At 32.8% G+C, this 27,087-nt stretch overlaps 1 protein-coding gene across 2 annotated transcripts in view; it reads right to left on the bottom strand.

Moving 5' to 3' along the window:
- Positions 1–27,087, bottom strand: part of C6H14orf39 (chromosome 6 C14orf39 homolog) — a 53,566-nt gene that overhangs the window by 14,136 nt on the left and 12,343 nt on the right. The window contains exons 7-14 of one of the 2 annotated variants that reach the window (XM_076003624.1): positions 26,584–26,704; positions 24,107–24,198; positions 22,574–22,709; positions 21,764–21,835; positions 7,461–7,546; positions 7,307–7,365; positions 4,538–4,599; positions 2,960–3,138 (exon numbers count right to left, since the gene is read on the bottom strand). In XM_076003624.1, the coding sequence (XP_075859739.1) occupies positions 2,960–3,138; positions 4,538–4,599; positions 7,307–7,365; positions 7,461–7,546; positions 21,764–21,835; positions 22,574–22,709; positions 24,107–24,198; positions 26,584–26,704 (807 nt within the window). Of the gene's footprint in view, positions 1–2,959; positions 3,139–4,537; positions 4,600–7,306; positions 7,366–7,460; positions 7,547–21,763; positions 21,841–22,573; positions 22,710–24,106; positions 24,199–26,583; positions 26,705–27,087 lie in introns of both variants that reach the window. The other variant, XM_012777636.3, reaches the window with a different exon arrangement.

The following is a 27,087-nucleotide window of genomic DNA, read 5'->3' as shown; positions in this document are numbered from 1 at the left end:
GTCCTAGCCAGAGCAATCAGACAAGAGAAGGAAATCAAGGGAATCCAAATGAGGGCAGAAGAGGTCAAATTATTGCTCTTTGCTGACAATATGATCTTATATCTAGAAAACCACAAAGATTCTGCCATGAGACTACTGGAATGATTAACAAATTCAGCCAAGTCACAGGTTCCAAAATCAATGTACAGAAATCAGTAGCATTCCTACACGCCAACAACAGCCAAACTGAGAACCAAATCAAAGACTCAATACCCTTCACAATAGCAACAAAGAAAATAAAATACTTATGAATATATTTAACTAAGGAGGTAAAAGACCTCTATAGAGAGAACTACGAAACACTGAGGAAGGAAATAGCAGAGGACGTAAACAGGTGAAAACCCATACCATGCTCATAGGTTGGGAGAATCAACATTGTTAAAATGTCTATACTACCCAAAGTGATCTACAGATTCAACATGATCCCTATTAAAATACCAACATCATTTTGTGCAGATCTAGAAAAAAATGATTCTATGCTTCCTATGGAACCAGAGAAGACCCCCGTATAGTAAAAGCAAAAAGAACAAATTGGGAGGGATCAATTTACCAGACTTCAAGCTATACTACAAGGCTATAATAACTAAAACAGCATGGCACTAGCACACAAACAGAGACATAGACCAATGGAATAGAACTGAGAACCCAGATATAAAAACATCCTCATATAGCCATCTAATCTTTGACAAAACAACAAAAACATACACTGGGAAAAAGAATCCTTATTCAATAAATGGTGCTGGGAAAATTGGATAGCCACATGTAGAAGACTGAATCAGGATCTGCACCTTTCACCTCTCACAAAAATCAACTCACGGTGGATAACAGACTTGAACCTAAGGCATGAAACTATAAGAAATCTAGAAGAAAATGTTGGAAAAACTCTTATAGACATTGGCATAGGCAAAGAATTTATGAAGAAGACCACAAAGGCAATCACAGCAACAACAAAAATAAATGAATGGGTCCTGATCAAATTAAAAAGCTTCTGCACAGCCAAGGAAACTATCACAAGAGCAAACAGACAACCTACAGAATGGGAGAAAATAGTCACATGTTACATATCTGATAAAGGGCCGATAACTAGAATCTATATAGAACTCAGGAAAAGCAGCAAGAAAAAAAATCAAACAACCCTATCAAAAAGTGGGGAAAGGACATGAACAGAAACTTTTCAAAAGAAGACAGAATAATGGCCAACAAACATATGAAAAAATGCTCAACATCTCTAATCATCAGGGAAATGCAAATCAAAACCACAATGAGATATCACTTATCTCCAGTGAGAATGGCCTTTACCAAAAAGTCCCAAAACAATATATGTTGCCATAGTTGCGGAGAGATAGGAACACTCAAATATTGCTGGTGTGACTGCAAACTAGTACAACCTCTGTGAAAAGCAATATGGAAATACCTCCAAGAGATACAAGTAGAACTACCATCTGATCTAGCATTCCCACTGGGCATCTACCCAAAAGAACAAAAGACATTCTATAAAAAAAGACATCTGCACTACAATGTTTATAGCAGCACAATTCACAATTTCAAAGATGTGGAAACAACCCAGGTGCCTATGAACACATGAGTGGATTAACAAATTGTGGCATATGTATACCATGGAGTCCTATTCAGCCACAAAAACAATGGTGATACAGCACCTCTTGTATTATCCTGGATAGAACTGGAACCCATTCTAAGTGAAGTATCCCAAGAATGGAAAAACAAACACCACATGGATTCACTATCAACTTGGTTTTAACTGATCAACACTTAAGTGCACATTTAGTAATAACATTCATCAAGTGTCAGGCAAATGGGAATGGGGAGGAAGAGAGAGGTATATACACACTTAATGGGAGTGGTGCACACCATGTGGGGGATGGACACACTTGAAGCTCTGACTCAAGTGGGGCAAAGGCAATATACGTAACCTAAACATTTTTACCCCCATAATATGCTGAAATTTAAAAAAATACAGAAGTAGAATATAGGTGAGAGATCCCTGATGAAGTGAAATCTGTTTGACATATGTTTTAGAGGAATCTCAGGGTTCAGTGTTAAGGAAGAGAATAAACCAAACAAAACAAGTTAAATGTAGCACTATTTTCTTGGCTGCAAATTACAAATCTGTTGTTTCCAAAGTTAAAAAGTCTTGTTAGAGATATTTATGCCTGAAGAGTTTATCTATCAGAATAACAATTCTTGCTTCAGATACTATAATATATAGAAAAATGACGGCTAAACATTATTTAATGATAAGTGCACAATCTATATATGACAGTAGCTTTTTTTAAATTTCAAAGTATTAAGGGGGTACAAATGTTTTGTTTACATGAATATATTTTGTACCATTTGAGTCAAAGTTATAAGTGTGCCCATCACCAAGATAGAGTGCATTGTACCCGTTAGGTATGAATTTATCTGTCCCTTCCTCCTTGCTCCTACCTACTTGTTTTCTGCAGAGTTTTACTACCATATGTGCACATGAGTGTTGATCAATTAGTTACAGTTTAATAGTGAGTACATGTGGTGTTTGTTTTTCCCATTCTTGTGATACTTTGCTTAGCTCGATGTTTTTAATTTTTCCATAAATTTTTTATCCTTTGGAAAATCTTAAATCTATATACTATTGCATTGGAAAAGTACTAGGGAATCTATGCCATCTTCAGCTAAATTTTGCAGAAAAAATGGGGAGGAGAGTCTATGAAATAAGAATAGTAGAATGTTAATTGTTCAAACAGGATGGTGGGGTACATGGAGGTTCATTATACTAGTTTTTCTTTCCTTTGTATGTCTGAAATACTACATTTCAGACAAAGCATTTTAAATTACAGGTTCTGAGCATTTTACTATTCCTATCAGTTATTGATATAACTAAATATATAGATAATTTAATTATAATTACTAATTAAAATCTTACGTTTCGAACAAGGGGGTTTTGGGGAATTGTAATTTATCCAAAGATTCAGGTGTTTTCACAGCTTCAGGAGTTCTTAAAAATGAAGGACTTTCAGGAGTTGGTGAAAGATTCTCAGCCTTTTCTTCTACTTCATCACTATTATTTTCTACTGGCTTCCCAAAATGTTCTGCATATATAGCCTGCAAAATCAAAATAACAGAACACTATAAAAATGAATGCTACTGCATTAATAAAATGACACATAAAAATGTATGAGGTGGAAAACACCGCATTAATCTATGATGTTATCATTTCACAAACAAAATAAATAAAATAACTGGTGAAAGTGCTACTAAAAATATATATCGAAAAAATAGAAAAATATTTTTAATGATTTAATTTTTCTTTTCTTCCCAGCTTTATCTTCCTCATCCCTACCTGAAAAAATGACAACCAGAATGTATTGGAATTTATGAAAAAATGATTAAGAGTGGTTTTTCTTTTAAAATTTCCACATTACGCTCTGGGTAAAGAATTGTATATGCTACTTCCTTGAAAGTGAAGAATAATTTACTTTAAGCAATCCTGCTTTCCTTGGTTAATTATGTTATCACATTTATAAAGTTGATATACTACTTTCTCTACAAACACTGAGAACTTGAATACTAATTTTCCTTTATATTATTTTATAGGCTAGAGATATCATTTCTCAAATATGCTTGTTATATCAAATCTCGTTACAGAAACAATTTGGGTCCCTCCTCCAAAATAATTAAAATGTGCTTCTTACCTGTATTTCTTTACAGAAGAATGCTACTATGTTGTTTCCCTTGTTTTAAACATTAGAAGCTAGTATAAACTTGATATACATTGTCTACATCCAAAAATCATTAAAGCTTTCCACTATTAAAAAATACTCTCAAGGCTGGGCGCGGTGGCTCACGCCTGTAATCCTAGCACTCTGGGAGGCCGAGGCGGGCTGATTGCTCGAAGTCAGGAGTTCGAAACCAGCCTGAGCAAGAGTGAGACCATGTCTCTACTATAAATAGAAAGGAATTAATTGGCCAACTAATATATATAGAAAAAATTAGCCGGGCATGGTGGTGCATGCCTGTAGTCCCAGCTACTCGGGAGGCTAAGGCAGTAGGATTGCTTAAGCCCAGGAGTTTGAGGTTGCTGTAAGCTAGGCTGACGCCACGGCACTCACTCTAGCCTGGGCAACAAAGTGAGACTCTATCTCAAAAAAAAAATAATAATAATACTCTCAAGATATTTGTATGGTAACCACTGGTCTTGAACTGCCATGGCAAATCATTCAATCTTACCAACAAAATCACTTTCTTCAACTATTTTTAGTTGTGCTCTCAATATATAGTCACTTATTAATGACAATTTACAGTATATTTTCATGCAAATTTTTTGTGGCTTTATTTTTTAATCTGAAAAATAGAATCAGTAACTCTCTAGAAGTCTGATCATCAAGTTAACAACATCTCACATAAATATCTTCATTGTACTAAATTTGAAATTAAAATGGACAAAGAATATTTTAAAGTAGAATGTTTTGCTTAGAAATTAGAAATCAAACATTTGACTTACTTGTGAAGTACATTTTGGTTCTCGTAATTGTCTTATTGTCCCTTTTTCTCCATATTCAGCATCTGTTTGTTATATGAGAATAAACTATTTTTCTCTTCTTGCAATTTTATTGTAAAATAAAACATATTAGACATTTGGTATTGCTAATCTTTAATTGTTTTTAACCTACAAAAACGGTAACTTCATATGGTGCAACCCAATACATACACACAAGAGAATAAAACATAATATGAACAGTTTAACAAAATTATAAAGAGTACACCCATGTAACCACCACCCAGGTAAAGAGACAGAACATCATGAGCACTCCAAAAGGTTCTATATTCTCCATGTCTTCCTTCTCAGAGGTAATCACTATCCTGCTTTTCATGATAATCATTTCCTTAATTTGTTTTAAACAGTTTTATCACCTAAATAATATAGTTTATTTTTCCTGTTTTAAAATGTTATATAATGAAATAATATATGTGTTCTTATGGCTTGCTTTTTTGTTTTGCATATGATTGTGACATTCATCCATATTGTTGCACAAAGACATATTGTATAAATACAATGCATCTACCATTTTGCTGCAAATGGGCATTTGGGGTGTTTCTTCTTTCAGGCTCTTACAACCAATGATGTTATGAACATTCTTTTACATATATCTTTGTATGTATATACTTGAATTTCTCTAGGTATATACCTAGGAGCAGAATTATGAGGGATAGGGTATGTGATTTTTCCATTTTACCAAATGCCTAATTTTTCTAAACTGGTTGTACAAATTTTAGTTGTGACAACTGGTCATCCTGAAGTACCCCCATTCAATCTCACCAGACAAAATTATTGGGTCCAATTATAATTTAGGTTTGTTCTCAATATATAGATATCTAATGACTATTCTAACCAATAGTTTATGAGAGTTCCTATTGTCCTAAATTCTCATCAACACTTCGTACTGTCAGACTTTTTGAATTTTGTAAATCTGGTGGATGTGTAATGATACCTAATTATGGTTTTATTTTGCAGTCCCCTGATTTGCTGAGCATCTTTTCATGTTTATCTGCCACAAAAATTTCTCTTTTTTGAAGTGCCTATTCATAGATTTTACACATATTTCTAATTGGATTGTTTGTCTTCTTCTTCTTGATTTGTAGAAGTTCTTTATACATTTTGGAAACTAATTTTTGGATAATTTTATATACTATGTAATTTTTTGTATATTAGTATTCTTTGGCTTGTTAACTTGCCTTCTACTATTTTTATAGTATCTTTTGATGAACAGAAATTCTTAATTTGAATATAGCCAAATTTGTCAATCTTTCTTTTATGATTGGGCTTTTAAATTCATGTTTGAAAAATCCTTTCCTATCTTGAAGTCATGAATGTTTTTCTATTTGATCTTCTGAAAGATTTATACTTTTTGTCTCTTCCATTGAAGTCATAAATATTATTTTTCACCACATACTAATTTCTTCAAAAAATTGGTTTAGAGATTATTGGAAAAAGTCTTCTTTTCCTTCCAAATATGCCTTCTTGAGTATGAAGCCTCACCATATATACTTAACACCAGGAAAGACTATGCCAGATATATGTATTTCCCACCTCTCTAAATCAAGGGTGCACTGCACCTAGAGATTATCTATTTCTCCTCTGTCTGCATGGCATATATAAAGGATTATAAACAGGTGGAACAGATCACCTGTACAGGTAAGATATGATTTTTCCCCCAAAAGAAAGCAGGGAAAATATTCAACTATGTGCAATTAGCATATTGTGTTAGGTGAATTCCATACTAAGAGTGAGAAAAGTATACTCATAGTATAGTATTTGACCATTCTAAATATACATCTATTTACAGAACTTTCATGCTGTCAGAATAAGCCATTTTCAAAACTTCAAAACAAAAGTCAGTAACCAGACAAGAAGAGGTGAAGACTTTGATATATCCTAATAAATGGAATAATTGCACATTACCAATTTACCAAAATATATATGTGGGGATATAATAGTATATTATATATACATGCATGTACATGTGTATGTTTATATACATATACATACATGTATACGTGTGTGTGTAGATACATATACACACACACACATAAATAGAGAGCACTCAACAATGAGTTAGTATTTTCAAGGGTGTCTCAAAGTTCCAACAGCTAGCTGATTTGGGGATAATAAACTCATATACATGTCCTGCAACCTTCTATGATTTTGTTTTTTAAAATGGGTCAAAATATTATAGTAAAAGATTAATGTAAAAGAATATAGTAACATTGTTTATAATAGCAAAAAAAGTAGAAACAAGAAGATATTCAATGTGAGAGAATGGCTAAATTAATTATGGCATATCCATATAATAGAATATTATACGGTCATTAAATAAAATCTATTTAATGACATGGAGAAATAACCCAATAGCATATCAAGTGGGAAAAAAGAATACAAAATTATATATATAGTATGGTTCAAATTTTGGGGGGAAAGAACAAAACATATATGTGTATAGAAAACAAGCTTAAAAGAGCATACACCAGTATGTTTCATGTCATTTATGTCTGGGTGATGGTATTTTTGTTTCCCTTATATTTTTCTTTGTTTTCTACATATTGTACAATGAAATGTATTTGTTTTATATTTAAGGAAAAATGTATTTTAAAGCCAGGCATGCATGGTCAGTTAAACAAAAATATAAACAATTCAAATGATTTATATGAATAGTATAAAAGGCTGATATAATATGCTACCCCTACTTTCTAGGAAAAATATGAAAGCAAATACCTGTATCTCCTTTTTCAAACCACTGATTGCAATTTGATTGTTTCTGTGGGGTTAATAATCTAAAATACAATAAATATAATATTTATATTTTTTCTGAGTTGGTATTCATAAATTATTTCAGAAACTAAAACATTTTTTTATTTTTAAAGGTTACCTGAATTGCATAAAATTTTGTGAACTTTTTATAGCCATAACTTGTGAACATTTTGAATGCTTATTCACAGCAGAGTCATTAAATACCTGAAAGAAAGAAATTAAGCATTAGACTAGGCTATATAAAACAATAAAGACTTTTTTACTTGCCATAGCTACTCAGGACTCCCTTATTTCCTTAGCATTTCATCCACCTCATCATCACCATTATCAATACCTACAACCCGAAACATTAACTGAAACCACTACACACAAAACATTAAGTCAAATACTGGGGAACAAAAACGTTTAAGACTGTCAAGGAATTTGATGGTTTTGATACGTATCATAAATATACATGTAGTATTTCTACATTTAAGGTAAACCTTTTTAAATTTTACACCATTCATATTCATGATTAATCAAGTGAATCTTACCATGTTTCCAACTGATTACCTGATTTCCATGTCCCCCTATCCTCTATAACTTCTCAAATTGAAAAACAGGAAGGCAAAATTACAGATTAAAAGATTAAAGTTTTTTATACATATATGAAAGAGTTAATATTCCACTTTTAACTTTAAATTGTTAAACATTAATATCTAAACCATTACTTTATTAATGTTTATTCCAAGCCTTTCGTTCTCCCTGAGTCATTTTGAAGAGTCCCTGATTTTTGTTATTTGACTCAAAATGAAAATATCTTTGCTTTAATAGGAAAGTTTATCTCAGTTATTTTTGTTATAACAGACAGTGGTTTTAATTCTGCCCTCTCATAGTGCTTTTAGACTATCAGAAAAAGTGTTAACCTCCCTTAAAGAACAAGTAATGCTACTGTTTCCATGTACCCTTTAAACACTATTCATGTTCGTATATGCCTCCTGGCACAAGGATCTGTAAGAGCATCTCAAATATTTGTTTGGAGTAGATGCCAAGAAGTGAAATTACTAAGTATACGCATTTTTATTTTGAAGCAGTCCTCTGAAGTGGTTGTACCAATTTACACTTTCATTATTCTTGACCTCACTAGATATTACCAAATCTTTAATTTCTGCTAATCTGACAGGTGAAAACAGGTATTTCAATGGTTTAATCTGCATTTCCTTGTACTACTAGGGTCAGGCATTTTGTTACGTTTAGTGACCCTTTGCCTTTCCTTTTCTGTAAATTGCCTTCTTATTGTTTGCCCATTTTTATTGTCTCTTTATTAATTTTTAAGAGTGATGTATTTCTTTATATATTATGAATTCTGGATACCAATCCTTTGTTCATTCTATCATTGTCTTAACTTTGTTAGTGTCTTTTGTCATATATGTTTTTATTTTGATGTAGTCTTTTGATTAATTTGTCTTTTACTGCACCACAATGATGTAATTACCACGTTTTGATAATATTTTTTAATATTTGGGTGATAAAAATGTTCTGGAATTAGACAGTGGCAATGGTTGTACAACCTTGTGAATATACTAAAGGCCATGAAATTTACATTTTAAAAAGGTAAATTTTATGGGCATGAATTATGCCTCAACGAAAGAAGCAAAACAATGAATATTTTAATATGTGAAAGTACAAATCCCCCTCTCTATCATTTTTAAAAAATATTTTAAGTTATTTAAAATATTTTATGAATCTGTTACTGATAGATTTTTCTAATGCTGGATCATCAGTGCACATTTAGGTTGGCCATGATATATTATTCTTTTACTGTTACACTGATAACTTTGGTTTGCTAAGTATTTAAGATTTTTACGTCTATGTTCATTCTTGAGATTGATCTATAATTTTTCTTTTCTTTCACTATCTTTGTCCTTACTATCCATTGGGTTAGCTGTGTATAATTTCTTGAATAATTTCCGACTTTATACTTTGAAATTGATTATATAGGTTATTTAATATAGTGGCTCAGAATTGGGGGCAATTTTGCCTCTCAGAGGATATCTGACCATATCTGGAGTTATTTAATTTTTTTATTAACTGTTCTTATTGATGCATACTAGATGAACATATCTTCAGGGCACAAGTGATTTAACACATTCATATAATGTGTAAAGACCAAAGCAGGGTAATTAAGATTTCTATCACCTTAAGTTATTATCTTTTCTTTATGCTAAGAACATTCAAATTATTCTCTTCTAGCTATTTTGAAATGTACAGTAGATTATTAACTATAGTCACCTTACTGATATATTTATAAATATGTATTATTTCTTCTATCTAACCTTATATTTGTATCCATTAATCAACCTCTTTTCATCTCCCCCTCCCTACTACCATTCCTGCCTCTGCTAACCACCAATTTATCTACTTATTATTTTCATGAGATCCATTTTTTAGCTCCCACATATGAGAACATGCAATATTTGTCTTTAGATGTTTGGCTTATTTCACTTAACATGAATGACCTCCAATGCTACCTATGTTACTACAAATGACAGGATTTCATTCTTTTTAATGGCTGAATAATATTCCATTGAGTATATATACCACATATTCTTTATTCATCCATTGCTGAACACTTAGGTTGATTTCATATTTTGGCTATTGTGAATAGTGCTACAATAAACATGGGAGTGCAGATATTTATTTGATATTTTGATTCCTTTCTGTTTGATATATGCCCAGTAGTAGAATTGCTAGATTATGGTAGTTCTATTTTTAGTTTTTTGAAGAACCTCCATACTGTTCTCCATAGTGACTATACTAATTTACTTTCTCACCAACAGTGTACAAGAGTTCCCTTTCTCTACATCCTCTCCAGCATTGGTTAATACCTGTCTTTTTAATAAAACCTATTTTAACCGGGGTGAGATGGCATCTCATTGTGTTTTGGATTTGCATTTCTCCAATGATTAGTGATATTGAGCATTTTTTCATACCCATTAGCCATTTGTATGTCTTCTTTTGAGAAATGTCTACTCAGAGCTTTGCCCATTTTTAAATCTGATTATTTGTTTTTTTGCAATTGAGTCATTTGAGCTCCTTCTATATTCTGGTTATTAATCCTTTGTCAGATGGACATTTTGTAAATATTTTCTCTCATTCTGTGGGTTTTCTCTTTGCTTTTTTGATTATTCTCCATGCTGTCCAGAAGCTATTTAACTTGATGTAATCCCATTTGCCTGTTTTCACTTTTGTTGCCTATGCTTTTGAAGATCATACACAAAAAAATATTTGCCCAGACCAATGTCAAGGAGCATTTCCCTGATGTTTTCTTCTAGTAGTTTCATAGTTCAGGTCTTAGATTTAAATCTTTTATTCATTTTGATTTGATTTTTGTATATGAGAATGAGGTATCTAGTTTCATTCTTCTGCATATGGTTATCCAATTTCCCTATTGAAGATACTACCCTTTCCACATTCTATGTTCTTGGTACTTTGTTGAAAATGAGTTGGCTGCTAATGCATTGATTTATATCTGGATTCTCTATTCTGTTCCATTGGTATATATGTCTGTTTTTATACCAACTCCTTGCTGACTTAGTTACTATAGCTTTGTAGTATATTTTAAGGTCAAGTAGTATGATGCCTCCAGATTTGTCCTTTTTTCTGAGAATTGCTTTGGCTATTTGGGGTTTTTGTGGTTCTTTATAAATTTTAGGATTGTTTTCTTTTTTATTTCTGTGAAGAATGACATTAGATCATTGGTATTTTGATAGGGATTGCATTGAATCTATAAATTACTTTGGGTAATGTTATCATTTTAACAATATTAATTCTTCTAATCCATGAATATAGAATATCTTTCCATTTTTTTTGTGTCCTCTTCAATTTTTTCAGCAGTGTTGTATACTTTTCCTTCCACAAATCTTTCATTTTGGGATTTAATTGAATTCTAGATATTTTATATTCTTTATAACTATTATAAATACCATGTTTCCCCCAAAATAAGACCTATGCATAAAATAAGCCCTAGCAGGATTTCTAAGCATTTGTGCAATATAAGCCCTACCTCGAAAATAAGACCTAGTGATGGGCATGGCTACGCAGCATATCTGCACAACCCTCGCATTTCATCATGGAGCGGTAAAGAAGACGAGCAGCCCTTCTCATCTGCCCCATCATGACAGCTACTATCCCAGAGGTGACTGGAAAGGTGCGGGCAGCCCCATCAACAAGATTGGCTCCCCCAGTCAGGTCCTGGCCATCCTGTGCGTGCTGCAAGCTGAGGCTTTGAGGGGAAAATAACACATCCCCTGAAAATAAGCCCTAGGGTATCTTCTTGAGGAAAAATAAATATAAGACCCTGTCTTATTTTTGGGGAAACATGGTAGGATTGCTTTCTTGATTTCTTTTTCAGGTTGTTCACTGATGGCATATATAAAAGCTATTGATTTTTGTATGTTCATTTTGTATTTTGCAGCTTTACTAAATTCATTTATCAGTTCAAATAGTTTTTTTGGTGGTGTCCTTAGTTTTTTCTAAATATAAATCATGTCTTCTTTGAACAAGGACAATTTGACTTCTTCCTTTCCCATTTGGGTACATTTTATATCTTTCTGTTGCCGAATTGCTCTGGCCAGGACTTATAGTATTATGTCAAAGAAAAATGATGAAAGTGGGCATCCTTGTCTTGTTTCAGATTTTAGAGGAACAGCTTTCAACTTTGTCCCATTCAGTATAATGTTAGCTATGCATTACTAATACATGGGCTTATTATTTTGAGGCATGTTCCTTCTATATCCAATTTCTTTAGGGTTTTTATCCTAAAGGATGTTGAGTTTTATGAAATGTTTTCTTCAATATCTATTGGAATGATCACATAGTTTTATTGTTGGTTCTGTTAATGTGATATATCAAGTTTATTGATTACCAAATGTTGGGCCATTCTTGTCCCCTGTGATGAATCCCCCTTGATCATGGTGAGTGGTTTCTTTAATGTAATGTTGAATTCAGTTTGCTAGTATTTTTTTGAGGATTTTTGCATCTATATTCATCAGTGATAATAGTTGGTAGTTTTCCTTTTGTGTTGTGCCCTTCTCTGGCTTTGATATCAGGATAATGCTAGCCTGGATGTATTTCCTCCTCTTCAATTTTTTTGAAGAGTTTGAATAGAATTGGTATTAGTTCTATAAATTTTGGTAGAATTCCACAGGGAAGCCATCAAAGTCCTGGGCTTTGGCTGGGCGCTGTGGCTCACGCCTGTAATCCTAGCTCTTGGGAGGCCAAGGCGGGCGGATTGCTCAAGGTCAGGAGTTCAAAACCAGCCTGAGCAAGAGCGAGACCCCGTCTCTACTATAAATAGAAAGAAATTAATTGGCCAACTGATATATATATAAAAAATTAGCCGGGCATGGTGGCGCATGCCTGTAGTCCCAGCTACCCGGGAGGCTGAGGCAGAAGGATCACTCGAGCCCAGGAGTTTGAGGTTGCTGTGAGCTAGGCTGACGCCACGGCACTCACTCTAGCCTGGGCAACAAAGCGAGACTCTGTCTCAAAAAAAAAAAAAAAAAAAAAAAAAGTCCTGGGCTTTTCTTTGATATGAGGCTTTTTAATTATGGCTTCAATCTCATTACTTACTATTGGTTGATTGAGGTTTTCTATTTCTTCACTGTCCGGTATTGGTAGGTTTTATGTGTCCAAGAATTTATACATTTCTTCTAGGTTTTCCAAGTTGGCATATAATTGTTCATAACAATTTCCAATGATTCCTTGTACTTCTGTGGTTTCAGTTGTTATGCCTCCTGTTTTTGGTTTCTGATTTTATTTATTTGGGTCTTATTACTTTTATTCTTAGTGTAGCTACACATTTGTTAATTTTGTCTCTTTTTTAAAAAAAACAACTTTTTGTTTCAATGATCTGTATTTTCTTAATCTCAATTTTATTTCTAAATTTATTTATAATAAATGTATTATTTATTATTTCTACTCTGATCTTTATTATTTCTTTCCTTTTATGAACATTAGATCTGGTTTTGTTTTGCTTTCCTAATTTATTAAGGCATATCATTAGGTTGTTTATTTGAAGTCTTTCTACTTTTTAGTATAGGTATTTATTACTATAATATAAACTTCTCTCTTAATACTGCTTTTGCTGTATCCATTGATTTTTATATGTTGTATTTCTATTTTCATTTGTTTTAAGAAATTTTTAAGTTTCCTTCTTAATTTCTTCATTGATCTATTGGTCGTTCATGAGCAGGTTGTTTAATTTCCATGTGTTTGTATATTTTCTGAGGTCCCTCTTGTTATTGATTTCTAATTTTCCTCATCATGATCATAAAAGATACATGACATGATTTCTACCTGACATGACATGATTTCTACCATGATTTGTAAATTTCTTTACTTGCTTTGTGGCCTAAGATATGGTCTATTCTGGATAATGTCCATGTCCTGATGAAAAGAATGTACATACTGTAGCAGTTGGGGGAAATGTTCTGTAAATGTTAGGTCTACTTGGTCTAATGTGTATTTTAATTCCAATGTTTCTTTGCTGATTTTCTGTCTGGATGATCTGTTATTGAGAGTAGAGTGTTGAAGTCCTCAACCATTATTATATTACAATCTATCAATGTTTGCTTTATATACCTGGGTGCTCCAGTGCTGGGTGCATAGATATTTGTAATTGTTATATATTCTTGCAGAACTGACCCATTTGTCATTATATAGTGACCTTCTTTGTCTCATCGTATAGTCTTTTGTTTTGTTTTAAGACATGGTTTTGCTCTGTTGCCTGAGCTAGAGTGCACTGGTATCATCATAGCACACTGCAATCTCAAATTCCTGGGCTCAAGAAATCCTCCTGCCTCAGCCTCCAGAGTAGCTGGACTACAGGCATGTGCCACCATGCCTGGCTAATTTTTCTATTTTTTTGTAGAGACAGGATCTCACTTTGTTGCTCAGGCTGGCCTTAAACTCCTGGCCTGAAGTGATCTTCCCACCTCAGCCTCCAAAAGTGATAGGAATACAGGTGTAAGCCACTGTGCCTGGCCTATTTTTGCAGTCTTTGACTTATAGTCTATTTTATCTGATATAAGTATAGCTACTCCTGCTCTTTTTTGGTTTCCATTTGCATGGAATATCTTTCTCCATTCCTTCACTTTCAGTCTATGTGTGTTTTTATAGGTGAAGTGGGTTTCTTGTAGGCAGCATATAATTGGATCTTATTTCTTTATCCACTTGGCCACTCCATGTCTTTTAATTGGATAATTCAGTCCATTTACATTCAGTGCTATTGTTGATAACTAAGGACTTATTACCACCATATTGTTGCTTATTCTCTGGTTGTTGTGTAACTTCTCTCTTCCTTTCTTTTTTCTTCTTATTTTCCATTTTGGTTAAGTGATTTCTTTGGTAGTATAGTTTTGACTAGTTGCTTTTTATTTTTAATGAATCTATTATAAGTTTTTTCAGTGGTTACCATGAGGCTTACAAAAAACATCTCCTGTAAATAAGTTATTTTAAAGAAAGGACAACTTATCTTACATCATAAAGAATAGAAAACAAACAAAAAAAACTTTAAAATTTCTCCACTTTTAACTCCATCCTCAACCCACATTTTGACTTTTTGTTGTCTCAATTTACTTATTTTTACATTACCTATCTCTAAGAAAGTCACTGTATTATTGTGTTTAATAGGTCTGTCTTTTAGGCTTCATACTAGAGTTATGGGTGGACTGTAAACCACAATTACAGTATTTTTCTGGGTTTGCCCATGTATTTAATTTTACCAGTGGGTTTTATACCTTCAAATGTTTTCTTTTGCACATTGTTGGTTTTTTTCTTTCAGATTCAAGAGCTCCCTTTAGCGTTTCTTGTAAGACAAGTCCTGTAGTGGTAAATTCTCCCAGCTTTTGTTTGTTGAGGAAAGACTGTATCTCTCCATATTTGAAGGATAGCTTTGTTGGATACAGTATATATAGTGGCAGTTGTTTTCTTTCAGCACTTTGAAAATGCTGTCCCAATACTTTCTGACCTGTGAGGTTTTCTATTGAGAAGTCAATTCTTGCCAGATGAATTAGAGCTTCTTTATATGTTGTTTCTTTTGCTCTTGCTGCTTTAGGATCCTCTCTTTGTCATTGACCTTTGGGAGTTTAATTATCATATGCCTTGGGGTAACCATCTTAGTTGGGTCAAATCTGTTTGGTGTTATCTAGCCTTCAGGTACATGGATATTTACATATTTCTCAAATTTTGGAAAGTTTTCTGGTATTATTTCTTTGAATAAGCTTTCTAACACTTGCTCTTGCTCAGCTCCCTGCTGAACCCCAATAATTCTTAGATTTATTCTTTCAAGATAAATTTCTATATCTTCTAGGTGATTTTTATTCCTTTTCATTCTTTTATCTGCTATGTGTATTTTCAAATAGGCTGTTTTCAAGTTTACTGATTCTTTCCTCTGCTTGATCCATTCTGCTGCTAATGAATTTTTCAGTTCAGCAAATATATTTCTAAATTCCAAGATTTCTGTTTGTTTGTTTTTTTTCAACCTCTGTTAAATGTCTTGTATACATTTCTGAATAGCTTTTTCTGTGTTATCTTGGAGATCACTGAATTTCCTTAAAACTGCTATTTTGAATTCTTGGTCTGAGAACTCACATATTCCTTGCTTTGTGCAGTTGGGGAGGTCATGGTTCCATTTATGTTGTTTCTTACAGATGAAGATCTATATATTTGCCTTAAAGATTAGTTATTTCTTCCATTCTTCTTTGTGTGGCTTGTTTATGTTTTTAGTGGATATGTTTGCTTAGAGTTTCTTTGTAACTTACCTGTTAAATTTCTCTCCCTTTTCTTTGCTGAGATATTTTAAAAACAAATCCCAGACATGGCATATACTTTTTCCTCATGGTTAAGAGTGCATCTTTAAAAATATGGAAATTTTATTTCCTAACCACATTGCCCTGATCATGCCAAAATCAACCAATAATTTATTGGTATCATGTATCCTATAGAAATAATAAAATTGCTTCAATTTTTAATGGATTTTTTTAAAATCAGGTTGTAGACTACGAAATTCATGTTATGATTTGTACTCCAGGCCCACCCCACTGCTAGCATTGTTCATTGTTCATGCTCTCAGTAAAGTTGAAGGCTGCAATCACAATTCCCAAAGACCAGTGAAGGCCCCAGGAACTGACCGGAGTAACGTCTGTTGGGATGGGCAATAGTTTGTGGCTTCCTCAAGGCCCAGTGCCTGATCATAGTTGCCAGTCCTTGAGCACTGCCCAGACAGGATTCTTTTTTTTTCTACTAAGTCACTGCCTCCTTTTTGGCACTAGATGGCCTTAAGCCCAGGTTTGCTTCAGTTCTAGTAAACTATCAGTACCAAAGGGGATATCCTGGTTGTGTGGAAAGGCTAGCTAGGGTTTGTGCCCAGGAGACCTGTGGAATGTACCACCTACAGTGCAGTGCTACTGGACAGCCACTCTGATTTGACGTCTCCTTTGGCTGAGTTAACAGAGCAGAGTGTCCAGGGCTGGGAATGGTAGTCCTACCCCTCACCCTTTCTCTCTGGCTGTCCTCAGGAATATTTCTAACTTCAGGCACTCACGATGCTTGCCATGGGTTGAGGCAGAGACAGGTCTCCTACCAAGGAACCCATGATGGTAGGGAGTAATGGTTGTCCACCTCAAGTTCACTTTTTCCAGTGTAGAAACTGTGAATGGGGGAGAAATTTCCCATGCACTTGGTGCTAGATGATAGTTCAATTTTCTTACCATCTGCTCAGAGTTTTTTCACTTCTCTGTGGTGCCATATACTGTCTCATCCTCATATTTGATTTCTAGTATAGTCCCTGTAATAATTTTGGCACTATTTATTTGTTTTGGTTTTTTTGTGGGGGGTAGTGAAGCCAGCTTGTTTTATGCTGCCATTTTGGAACCAGAAAACTGAGGATGAGGTATTACTGACTTCTAGTGGATCACATGACAAACCCACAACAAAGAATCATCCAGTTTAAAATGTCAATCAATAGTGTCAAGGTTGATATCCTCATATAGCCAACTAATCTTCAACAAAGCAGACAAAAACATACGCTGGGAAAAATAATCCTTATTCAATAAATGGTGCTGGGAAAACTGGATAGCCACATGTAGAAGACTGAAACAGGACCCACACCTTTCACCTCTCACAAAAATCAATTCACGCTGGGTAAGAGACTTGAACCTTAGGTGTGAAACTATTAGAATTCTTGAGGAAAAAGTTGGAAATACTCTTCTAGACATTGGCCTAGGCAAAGATTTTATGAAGAAGACCCCAAATGCAATCACAGCAGCAACAAAAATAAATAAATGGGACCTGATCAAATTAAAAAGCTTCTGCACAGCCAAAGAAACTGTCAAGAGAGCAAACAGACAACCCACAGAATGGGAGAAGATTTTCGCAAGCTACACATCCGATAAAGGGCTGATAACTAGAATCTATTTAGAGCTCAGGAAAGTCAGCAAGAAAAAATCAAACAACCCTATCAAAAAATAGGCAAAGGACATGAATAGAAACTTCTCAGAAGAAGACAAAATAAGGGCCAACAAACATGAAAAAATGCTCAACATCTCTAATCATCAGGGAAATGCAAATCAAGACCACAATGAGATATCACTTATCTCCAGTGAGAATGCCTTTATCAAAAAGTCCCTAAACAATAAATGTTGGCATGGAAGCAGAGAGATAGGAACACTCCTACACTGCTGGTGGGACTGCAAACTAGTTCAACCTCTGTGGAAAGCAATATGGAGATACCTTAAAGCAATACATGTAGATCTACCATTTGATCCAGCAATTCCACTACTGGGCATCTACCCAAAAGATCAAAAGTCACTTTATGAAAAAGACACCTGCACTCGAATATTTATAGCAGCACAATTCACAATTGCAAAGCTGTGGAAACAACCCAAGTGCTCATCAATACATGGGTGGATTAATAAAATGTGATATATGTATACCATGGAGTACTATTCAGCTTTAAGAAACAGGTGATATTAGCACCGCTTTCTTGTATTTTCCTGGATAGAGCTGGAACCCATTGTACTTAGTGAAGTACCTCAAGAATGGAAAAACAAGCACCACATGTACTTACCAGCAAATTGGTATTAACGAATCAACACCTAAGTGGTCATATAGGAATAACATTTATCAGGTGTCGGGCAGGTGGGAGTGGGGAGGAGGGGATGAGTATATACAAACATAACGAGTGAGATGTGCAATATTTAGGGGATGGTCACGCTTGAAGCTCTGACTCGGGGGAAGGCATGGCAATATACGTAACCTTAACATTTGTACCCCCATAATATGCTGAAATTAAAAAAAAAATAGTGTCAAGGTTGAGAAATCCTAATCTAATCCTTTAAGGTTTGATGAAATTCACCTGAATAACTGAGTCTGATATTTTATGAAAAGAGCATGTGCATACAGTGGAGGAGAGAGAGAGGTAAGGGAGACAAGATGGAAATATATATTTGTTTATATTTCAATATTTCCTGGATCACATTTTTCCTATTTTTTTTTCAGCCTATTTAGCAATTTGTCATAGAAAATTGCCCATTTCACCTAAATTTTCAAATTTATTGGTATAAAGTCTTACATAGTATTCTCTCAGAACTTTAAAAAAATTTCTTCCATATGTATAGTGATACACACTCTCCTCCCATTTTTATCTTTACTTTAGGGGGGAAGTTATTCTTTATACTTTCTGAAATTTTATATTATTGATGTTTAAAAACTATTAAGTTTTAGTTATGTTCACCAACTCAACCTTTTTATTTTATTAATTGCTGATATTCTCTTTATTTACCTCTACTTTATGTTTATTATTTTGTTCTTTTCACATTTTTTTGAGTTAAAAATTCAGCTAATTCATTTTCAATCTTTATTTTCTAATACATTTGTTTTCCAATATAAATTTCCCTCTGAGAACCACTCTGGGTTTGGGATTATTAATAGGTTTTCTATTACATTTATAAACAAGTATTCTACTAAATAGTTTGTAAATTCTATTTTTATTTCTTCTATAACCCAAAAATAATTTGAAAGTGTGTGCATTTTTTTTCCTCAGCAAATTAGATTTTTTTAGGGGAGTGCTATCTTTTTTTTTACTTGTATTTTTTTATATTATGGTAAGGGAAAATAGCAATTTTTTAGAATTAGTTGAGATACCCTTTTTATTTCAGTAAATGGTAAATTATGGAGAATTTGCAAACAAAAATTTTTATTGCATTCTGTGTATGTTGGGCACAATGTTTGCTAACTGTGTTATTCAGATCTCATACATCCTTACTTATTTTTCACCTACTTGATTTACCCCTGTGGCACAAACTGCCAGTTCCCTATCCTATCCAAAGTCTACTTTATCCTTGTGTTCTGCCTTAAAAAACAAACAAACAAACAAAAATGTCTATATTTTTCAACCTGTCCTGTAGATAGAGGTAACCATGTGACTAACTTCTGGCCAATGAAACAATATCATAAATTTTTTATGTATCTTCCAGGAAAGATCCTTAAAAAGGGGGCCAATTCAGCTACTCTTTCTCTCCTTTTCTTTCCTGCCTAAAAGACAGATATGATGGTAAACTTACAGTGGTTATCTTCCAACCATGAGATAACCTGGAGGTAAAAGCTTAGCTTGAAGCACAGCAGGAAAAGAAAGCATAGATAAAGCCTGTGAAATAATGACATTGTTGAGATGGTGCTATCAGCCCTGAATCTGAATCACCTACTTTAGAATTTCATGGCAAGTAAGAGAAAAATAAATGTTTATCTTGTTTAAGATGCTATTGTTTCATTGGTTTGGTTTTCTATTGTTTCATATGTAGCTAAACAAAACCCTTAAACTCACAATCAGTACTTTTTAAAGAGAGCTGTATTAAAGCCTCATGCTTTAACTATGGATTCAACCATTTCTTTGGAATCTGTCAGGTTTTGTTTTATATATTTTGAAACTGCATGTTTTTATGCATCATGGTTTTTATGATTTCTTCGTGAATTGTTCTTTTTAAAAACATAAAATACACTTACCCGTTAGTGTTTTTCATCTTGAACTCGATTTCATATGACATTGTTACATCTGTTTTGTTTTTATTTGCATATACCAGATACATATTATCCATCCTTTTATTTTCAGCCTTTATTTGTCAACCTGTTTCAGCTATTCTAATAGTATAAAGCTGTATTTTGTTTACATATTCCATAGAAATTACATCTGTCTTTTAAAGGAGGTTTAATCCAGTCACATTTTTATGATTACTAGTTTGTTCAGAACTAGTAATATTTCTGGCATCTTATTTGTTTTCTATTTACAATGCTTTCTGGCTGGTTTATTTTTACCCCATGCCTGTCTTTTGCTAGACTAGTCAATTTTGCTTTGCTTTATCTTTTTTCTTCTACTGTTTTAAAACTTATACATTCTATTTCTCTTTGGTGGTTACCTTTAATATTTAACATACATGCATAAATTTATATTTTTCCAACATTATATATGGAGTTAACCAGTGTTCCTAACCTTCTGCTTATCTTCATCCTCAAATGAAAAAAAGATCTTTAGTAAACTTTTGTTTTCCTCATTTATCTTTCCACCCTCATATTGTATTGCTATCACCTGGAATTTTAGCACCGGATTTTTTAATTTTTATAATTAATACATATTTAAATTTAACAAGCTTCACTAGTTACTTTGTTTACCACTACCCTATATCTGTGTGTATTAACTATGAATTAATGGAAGAACAATTATGTTTTTCATTGAGGATTTCCCTCTGGACTATTTTTAGGAAGAATGGGGGAAGATAAAGATGTGTGAGATCTGCAGTTAGGTTTCTGGGTTGTACATTCTTTGTTGTTCATGTGCATCAAGAACCACCCAAGGTATCTCTCACCGAAGCTCCCATACTCACTGCTTCCACCCAGCAATAGTCATTCCATTGCTGATGCCTGGCCAAGGGTACAGTGGATATGGGATGAACAGGGGTTAACTAAATTAACTCCTACTGAGGTAACTCAACCAATTACCCTATTCATTGTCCCCAGGGATTTATCTTGTGGAACAAACAGTATTCTCCTGCACATGTCCCAGGCTACAAATTCCCTCTTCAATTCAACCATGTTTTCCTATTTCAGAGATTTCTCACAGTTTTTGGTCTACTAAGTATAGGTCTTGGCATTTTTCAATATCTTTTTTAGTTTTTAGGGGCAAGGAAGCAGGTTACAGTATTTGTTCAGAGTGCTACATTGAAACTCTTTTAAATTTTTTAGACCTTATCTTTTTTTAGAGAGTATTCTGATGGTTGATTTAATATATTTATAACACACACACACATACAGTATCCTAACTGCAGCACATTCATTAATTATTTAATGCAAGTATTTAATTTATACTATTAAAAAAGAAATACCTACCTGTGTGTCATTTTCTTTTTGTCTGAAGTCAATAATATCAAGCTTTGACTGCTTCACAGAACTTTCTTCTTTCTTATCTAGATTATTAAATAGTACTACTTCAAATCAATTCCAGAGACAGAATCAAATATCATCCCCAACATTTAACCTAACCTCATAATTTAGAAAATCAAGGTCTACATGAATATTTAAGTTAAAATATGGAATTATGAAATTATTTTAAAACTCTAATTCCTTATTACATAATATTTATTACAATGACTATGAATGTGAAATGACAAAATGGCCAACTGACAAAACTACACTTTTATAATGGGTGACCAAAGAAGACAAGAGTGGTAATATCAATGATAGGGGAAAAAGAAACTAGCCAGTGTAGTTAATCTAACACAATATAGTTCATCTAATCTGGAGACCCATAAATGGACATAATTCAAATAGCTCAGTGACCAAGTTATAGATACCATTAACACTAGTCTGCTACCTGCTTAAATCATATATATTAATAATACAACTCCTCAGATGAAAAATATTTAATATATAATTACTTATTCTATCTTTATAGCTGTGCAACCACACCAGGTATTTTGAAATATATTGTGTGAATGATTTCTTTCTCAAAGAAAAAAAAAGTTAGGTATAGAAGACATACTTTGTTTGCTCTCAGAAAGATTCAAAGTGGTACTTTTCTGAGTCTACAGATCTCCAATATTTCTTGTCCTTGCTTACACCAAATGATAAAATTGTTTTTCTATTTCTTTTTCTGTGTGCTTGCAAAGAAAATGTAGTTTTTGAATAATAAACAGATACTATACCTGTAACTCTTGGTTCTGAAGAATGCATCTTTATTGGTCTTACTAATTTCTGAGATTCATAAGGAAGAAATAATTGACTGCTTTGAGGGGCTTTATTCAATACAAGTATATGCTCATCTTTATCAAAAATTCTAAAGAGAAGGGTGAATAACATTATATATAAACTAAGTAAAAATTAACATATTTTAAAGCTAGAAGGGATATTTAGATATTATACAGTTAAAACTCCATATTTTGCAGATAATTAAACTGAGTTCTGGGGAATTTAAGAGACCTGCCCAATATTATTAAATTACTTGGTAGTAGTATCAGAGCAAAAACATGCTTTATATGATTAAGTCTAGTGCTCTTCTCAATATACCACACTCTTATTTTTAAAACATAATTATTTTAACAGACTTTTTTAATGTATCAAAAACATCTTAATGTATCAAAAAATTCAACTATAAAATAGCATCTTTTAGATTTCAGAGTACTTTAAACTTTATAAAAATTTATTCAGAAACAAACCAACTAGCCAAGAATACAGAAATCAGTAAAGCAGTATTAAAATCATAAATAGGTCTTTTAAGTTTTTTACTGGAAGAAATAGTTTCATTGAATTTTACCTAAATTAAAGAAATAAACACTATCAAAATATATATTGTGTAAAAAATGACTAAAAATTTATGTAAGTTCTTCTCAATATATAGAATTTTATATTAAAAAGTCATCAATAAAGTAAAATTCTATACATTTACATGCTCTTTTCAATTAACTTCACTATAAAATTAAATACACACTGCCATGGATGTGATGGGAGTGAGGGAATCAAGAAAATAACAGATCAAAAGAAGTAGGATCAGGGAAACTAACTTGGGAGAGGAGAGTGTTGAAAAACCAGGAAAAGACCCGTGGAGACTGAGGAAAGGAATTTAAGAAGAATGAGAAAGGGTATAGATAAAGTTGATCAGAAACACCAATAGTATTAAACTAGTTTTCTGTCACACAATAGGTGATATCAGTCTTTTTTTAAGCCTCCACCACTGATATCCATTTCATCACCATCAGAACATCACCAAAAAAAACCCAAAAGGAAATATGATGTCACAAATTTAATAGCATGTTTGACTGATCTTCACTCTCTGTGTAGCAAAGAAGGACTGGTCAAACTGATACAGGGTAATAAAAAAAAGTAAATACATTGCTGTTCCTACCATGGTTTCTTCTGTTTTACTCCTACTGCTAACCCATCATGGGAAATTGGACGAATTATACAACTGACAGGTTATAGAACAGCAGATGTGCTGCTGCTACCTTATTTCTCTCTACGCATTATCCTTGGTCTTACTAAAAAAACAAGCTGATTGGAATACTAGCTCATAATATTTAAATTAATATTGTCATAAGAAATTAATAGAAAATAGCCTGCACAAAAAATTACATAGATACTATGCAAACATTAGTGGCTTGGGATAGAATATAGAATCAAACTTTTAAATGCAGAATATCTGTTCACATAAAGGCCAATTCTAAAATTTACCTATACCTTTCTTTCAATTCTTTTCTCTTTTCTGTATTTTTGCTCTTTTCTTCTAGAGTTTCTGAAAGATTTTTAGTTTCATAAAGTCTTGCAATCTGCTAAAAATGGGAGAGCAAAACAAAATAATTACCTCCAAAATAGTAAGAAACATATATTTTATCTCAACTAATGAATATGATTTTTTTCATATAATCACAAGATTTACATTTCTGGTAGCATTCACTATCTTTTATTGGGAATTGATGAAACAGAGTCAAGATTAACAATAAATCAAGAACAAATCTGGAGGCATCACACCACTAGACTTCAAACTATACTACAAGGCTACAATACTGAAAACATCATGGAACAAAATAGAGAAACCACATATAAAACCATCTACCTAAAGCCAACTAATTTTTGACAAAGCAGACAACAATGCACACTGGGGAAAAGAAGCCCTATTCCATAAATGGTGCTGGAAAAATTACATAGCCACATGCAGAAGAATGAAATAGGACCCTTATCTCTCACCACTCACAAAAATTAATTCAAGATGAATAAAAGACTTAAATGTAAGGCATGAAACAAAAAGAATCCTAGAAAAAATGTAGGGAAAACTCTTCTAGATATCAGCCTCGGCAAAGAATTTATGACTAACACCCCAATGGCAATTACAGCAACAACAAAAATAAATAAATGGGACTTGATTAAATTTAAAAGCTTCTCCACAGCCAAGAAAATAATCAACAAATTATTGACAACCTACAGAATCAGAGAAAATATTCACAAACTATTCATCCAATAAAGGGCTAATATCCAGAATCTACAAAGAACTCAAACAAATCAGCAAGAAAAAAAACAAACAACACCCTTAAAAAGTGGGCAAAAGACGTGAACAGATGCTTCTGGAACGAAGACAGACAAATGGCCAAAATACATATGAAAAGGTGATCAACATCACTAATCATCAGAGAAAAGCCAATTAAAACTACAATGAGAAATTACCTTACTCCTATTAGAATGGCTTTTATTAAAAAGTCTAAAAACAATAGATGCTGGTGTGATGTAGAGAGAAAGAAACCCTTATACACTGTTATACACTGTTGGTGGGACTGCAAATAGTACAACCTCTATGGAAAACAGTATGGAGATTTCTCAAAGAACTAAAAGTAGACCTATCATTCAATCTAGCAATCCCACTACTGGGTATATACTCAAAGGAAAAGAAGTCATTTTATCAAAAGGACACCTGCACTCAAATGTTTATTGCATCACAATTCACAATTGCAAATATCTGGAATCAACACAAGTGTCCATCAGTTCACAAGCAGATTAACAAAATGTGGTATACATATACCATGGAGTACTACTCAGCCATAAAAACTGATGAATTTTGCAGCAATTTAGAAGGAATTAGAGACCATTATCCTGAGCTAAGTATCTCAAGAATGGAAAAACAAACACCATATGTACTCTCTAATAAACTAGAACTAACCGATGGGCAAACGTGCACAGAGGGAAGTAAAAGTCATTGGAAATCAAGCAGCAGGGAAGAAAGGAGGGGGAAAAAACCTACCTAACAGGTACAATGAACATTATTTGGGTGATGGGCACACTGTAGCCCTGACTCAAGCATTACAAAAGTGTTCCATGTAGCAAAAACATTTATGCTTCCTTAATAGTTTGAAATTTAAAAAAAGCAAAAACAATAAATCACAACCCTTTAACTTTTCCTTACAACTTCATTAGCAAAGGTAGATTTCAATGAACTCCTGTCTTTTTAAACAAGTACAGTCATAAGGAAAATATACATTGATTATTTCCATAGGGATATAGTTACCAAATATTTTTTAAAAAATGGCATCTACTTTCTTCTCATTATTAAAATTGTATTAATGTTATTTGGTAATGTAGACCTATGAATGATAAATATACAATATTTAACAGAATTTTTTAAAAATTTAGAAAATTAAGTATTATATTCAATTTTTTCTCAAAATTTGGAAGTGACTTTGATGGGTTCTCATACCCATGTGAATAAAAGCCACAATTCCAATAAATTACATTAAAAATATATTTAAGAAAACCTTAAAAAGCTAAACTAGTTCTAGCCTACTCTCTAAAGATTATAAACTATAGTCACAAATTTTTCAAGATTAAATTCTTTAAGCTATTTACTGTCTTATTCCCTCTTATGAAAACACTGGTGTAGCTCTTTTAATACCTTTAAATTCCTGTTATTAAGCTACATCTTGTTCTTTCTTCATCTGCATTCCTCACACCTCAAAGAAAGCTAAACTATTCCCCCAAACTCAAAGTTGAATATATTCAGTACCTAAAATACATTTCGGCTCCAAAGGTACTCTAAGGCAAATAAATTAACTCAAGCCTTTCCCCATATTTAACCTTTCTTAAAAATAGCTCTTCTAAGACCATCAACCAACATACCATTATACTTACACATTAATACATAAATTGTAAATATATAACAAAATATATACCTGGTTTAAATAATTAATTTCTATTTCCTTTTCATCTACTTCTTTCTTCAATTCAGATGAACTTTTGGTAAAATTGCTAGTATGTTTAAGAATATCTTGTGTTTTACATCTCAGATTAACCCTTCTTATGTTAAGGAACTATGTCATGCAAGTATATTTTACATGTATAATATACCTATATCAGAAATAATTAATATTCTATAACATTATTTACATATATGTTCCATATAAACAATAAGCAACATTAAAAACAGTATATGAAAACAGAAGTAAGAATTATATAAACATTTTGAAGGCTAACAAAGATAATGTATTATTTATCTATGCTATATATTGAGCTTAAAAATAACATTTCATACAAAATATTTGTTAGGACTTTTCCTTTCAGTTAAATCTTTTATTTGTTTGTTTTACCCAAATTCATTATGTCATTTGGCATGACTATTAAAACATAATCTATTTGGGTCCAAATTTAATTTCTTATACTTCCATTATTTATTTGTT

Source organism: Microcebus murinus, chromosome 6, assembly GCF_040939455.1.
Source record: "Microcebus murinus isolate Inina chromosome 6, M.murinus_Inina_mat1.0, whole genome shotgun sequence".
Lineage (NCBI taxonomy): Eukaryota > Metazoa > Chordata > Mammalia > Primates > Cheirogaleidae > Microcebus > Microcebus murinus.
Note: the sequence above shows the minus strand (reverse complement) of the source record. Positions and strands in the feature narration are given on the sequence as shown.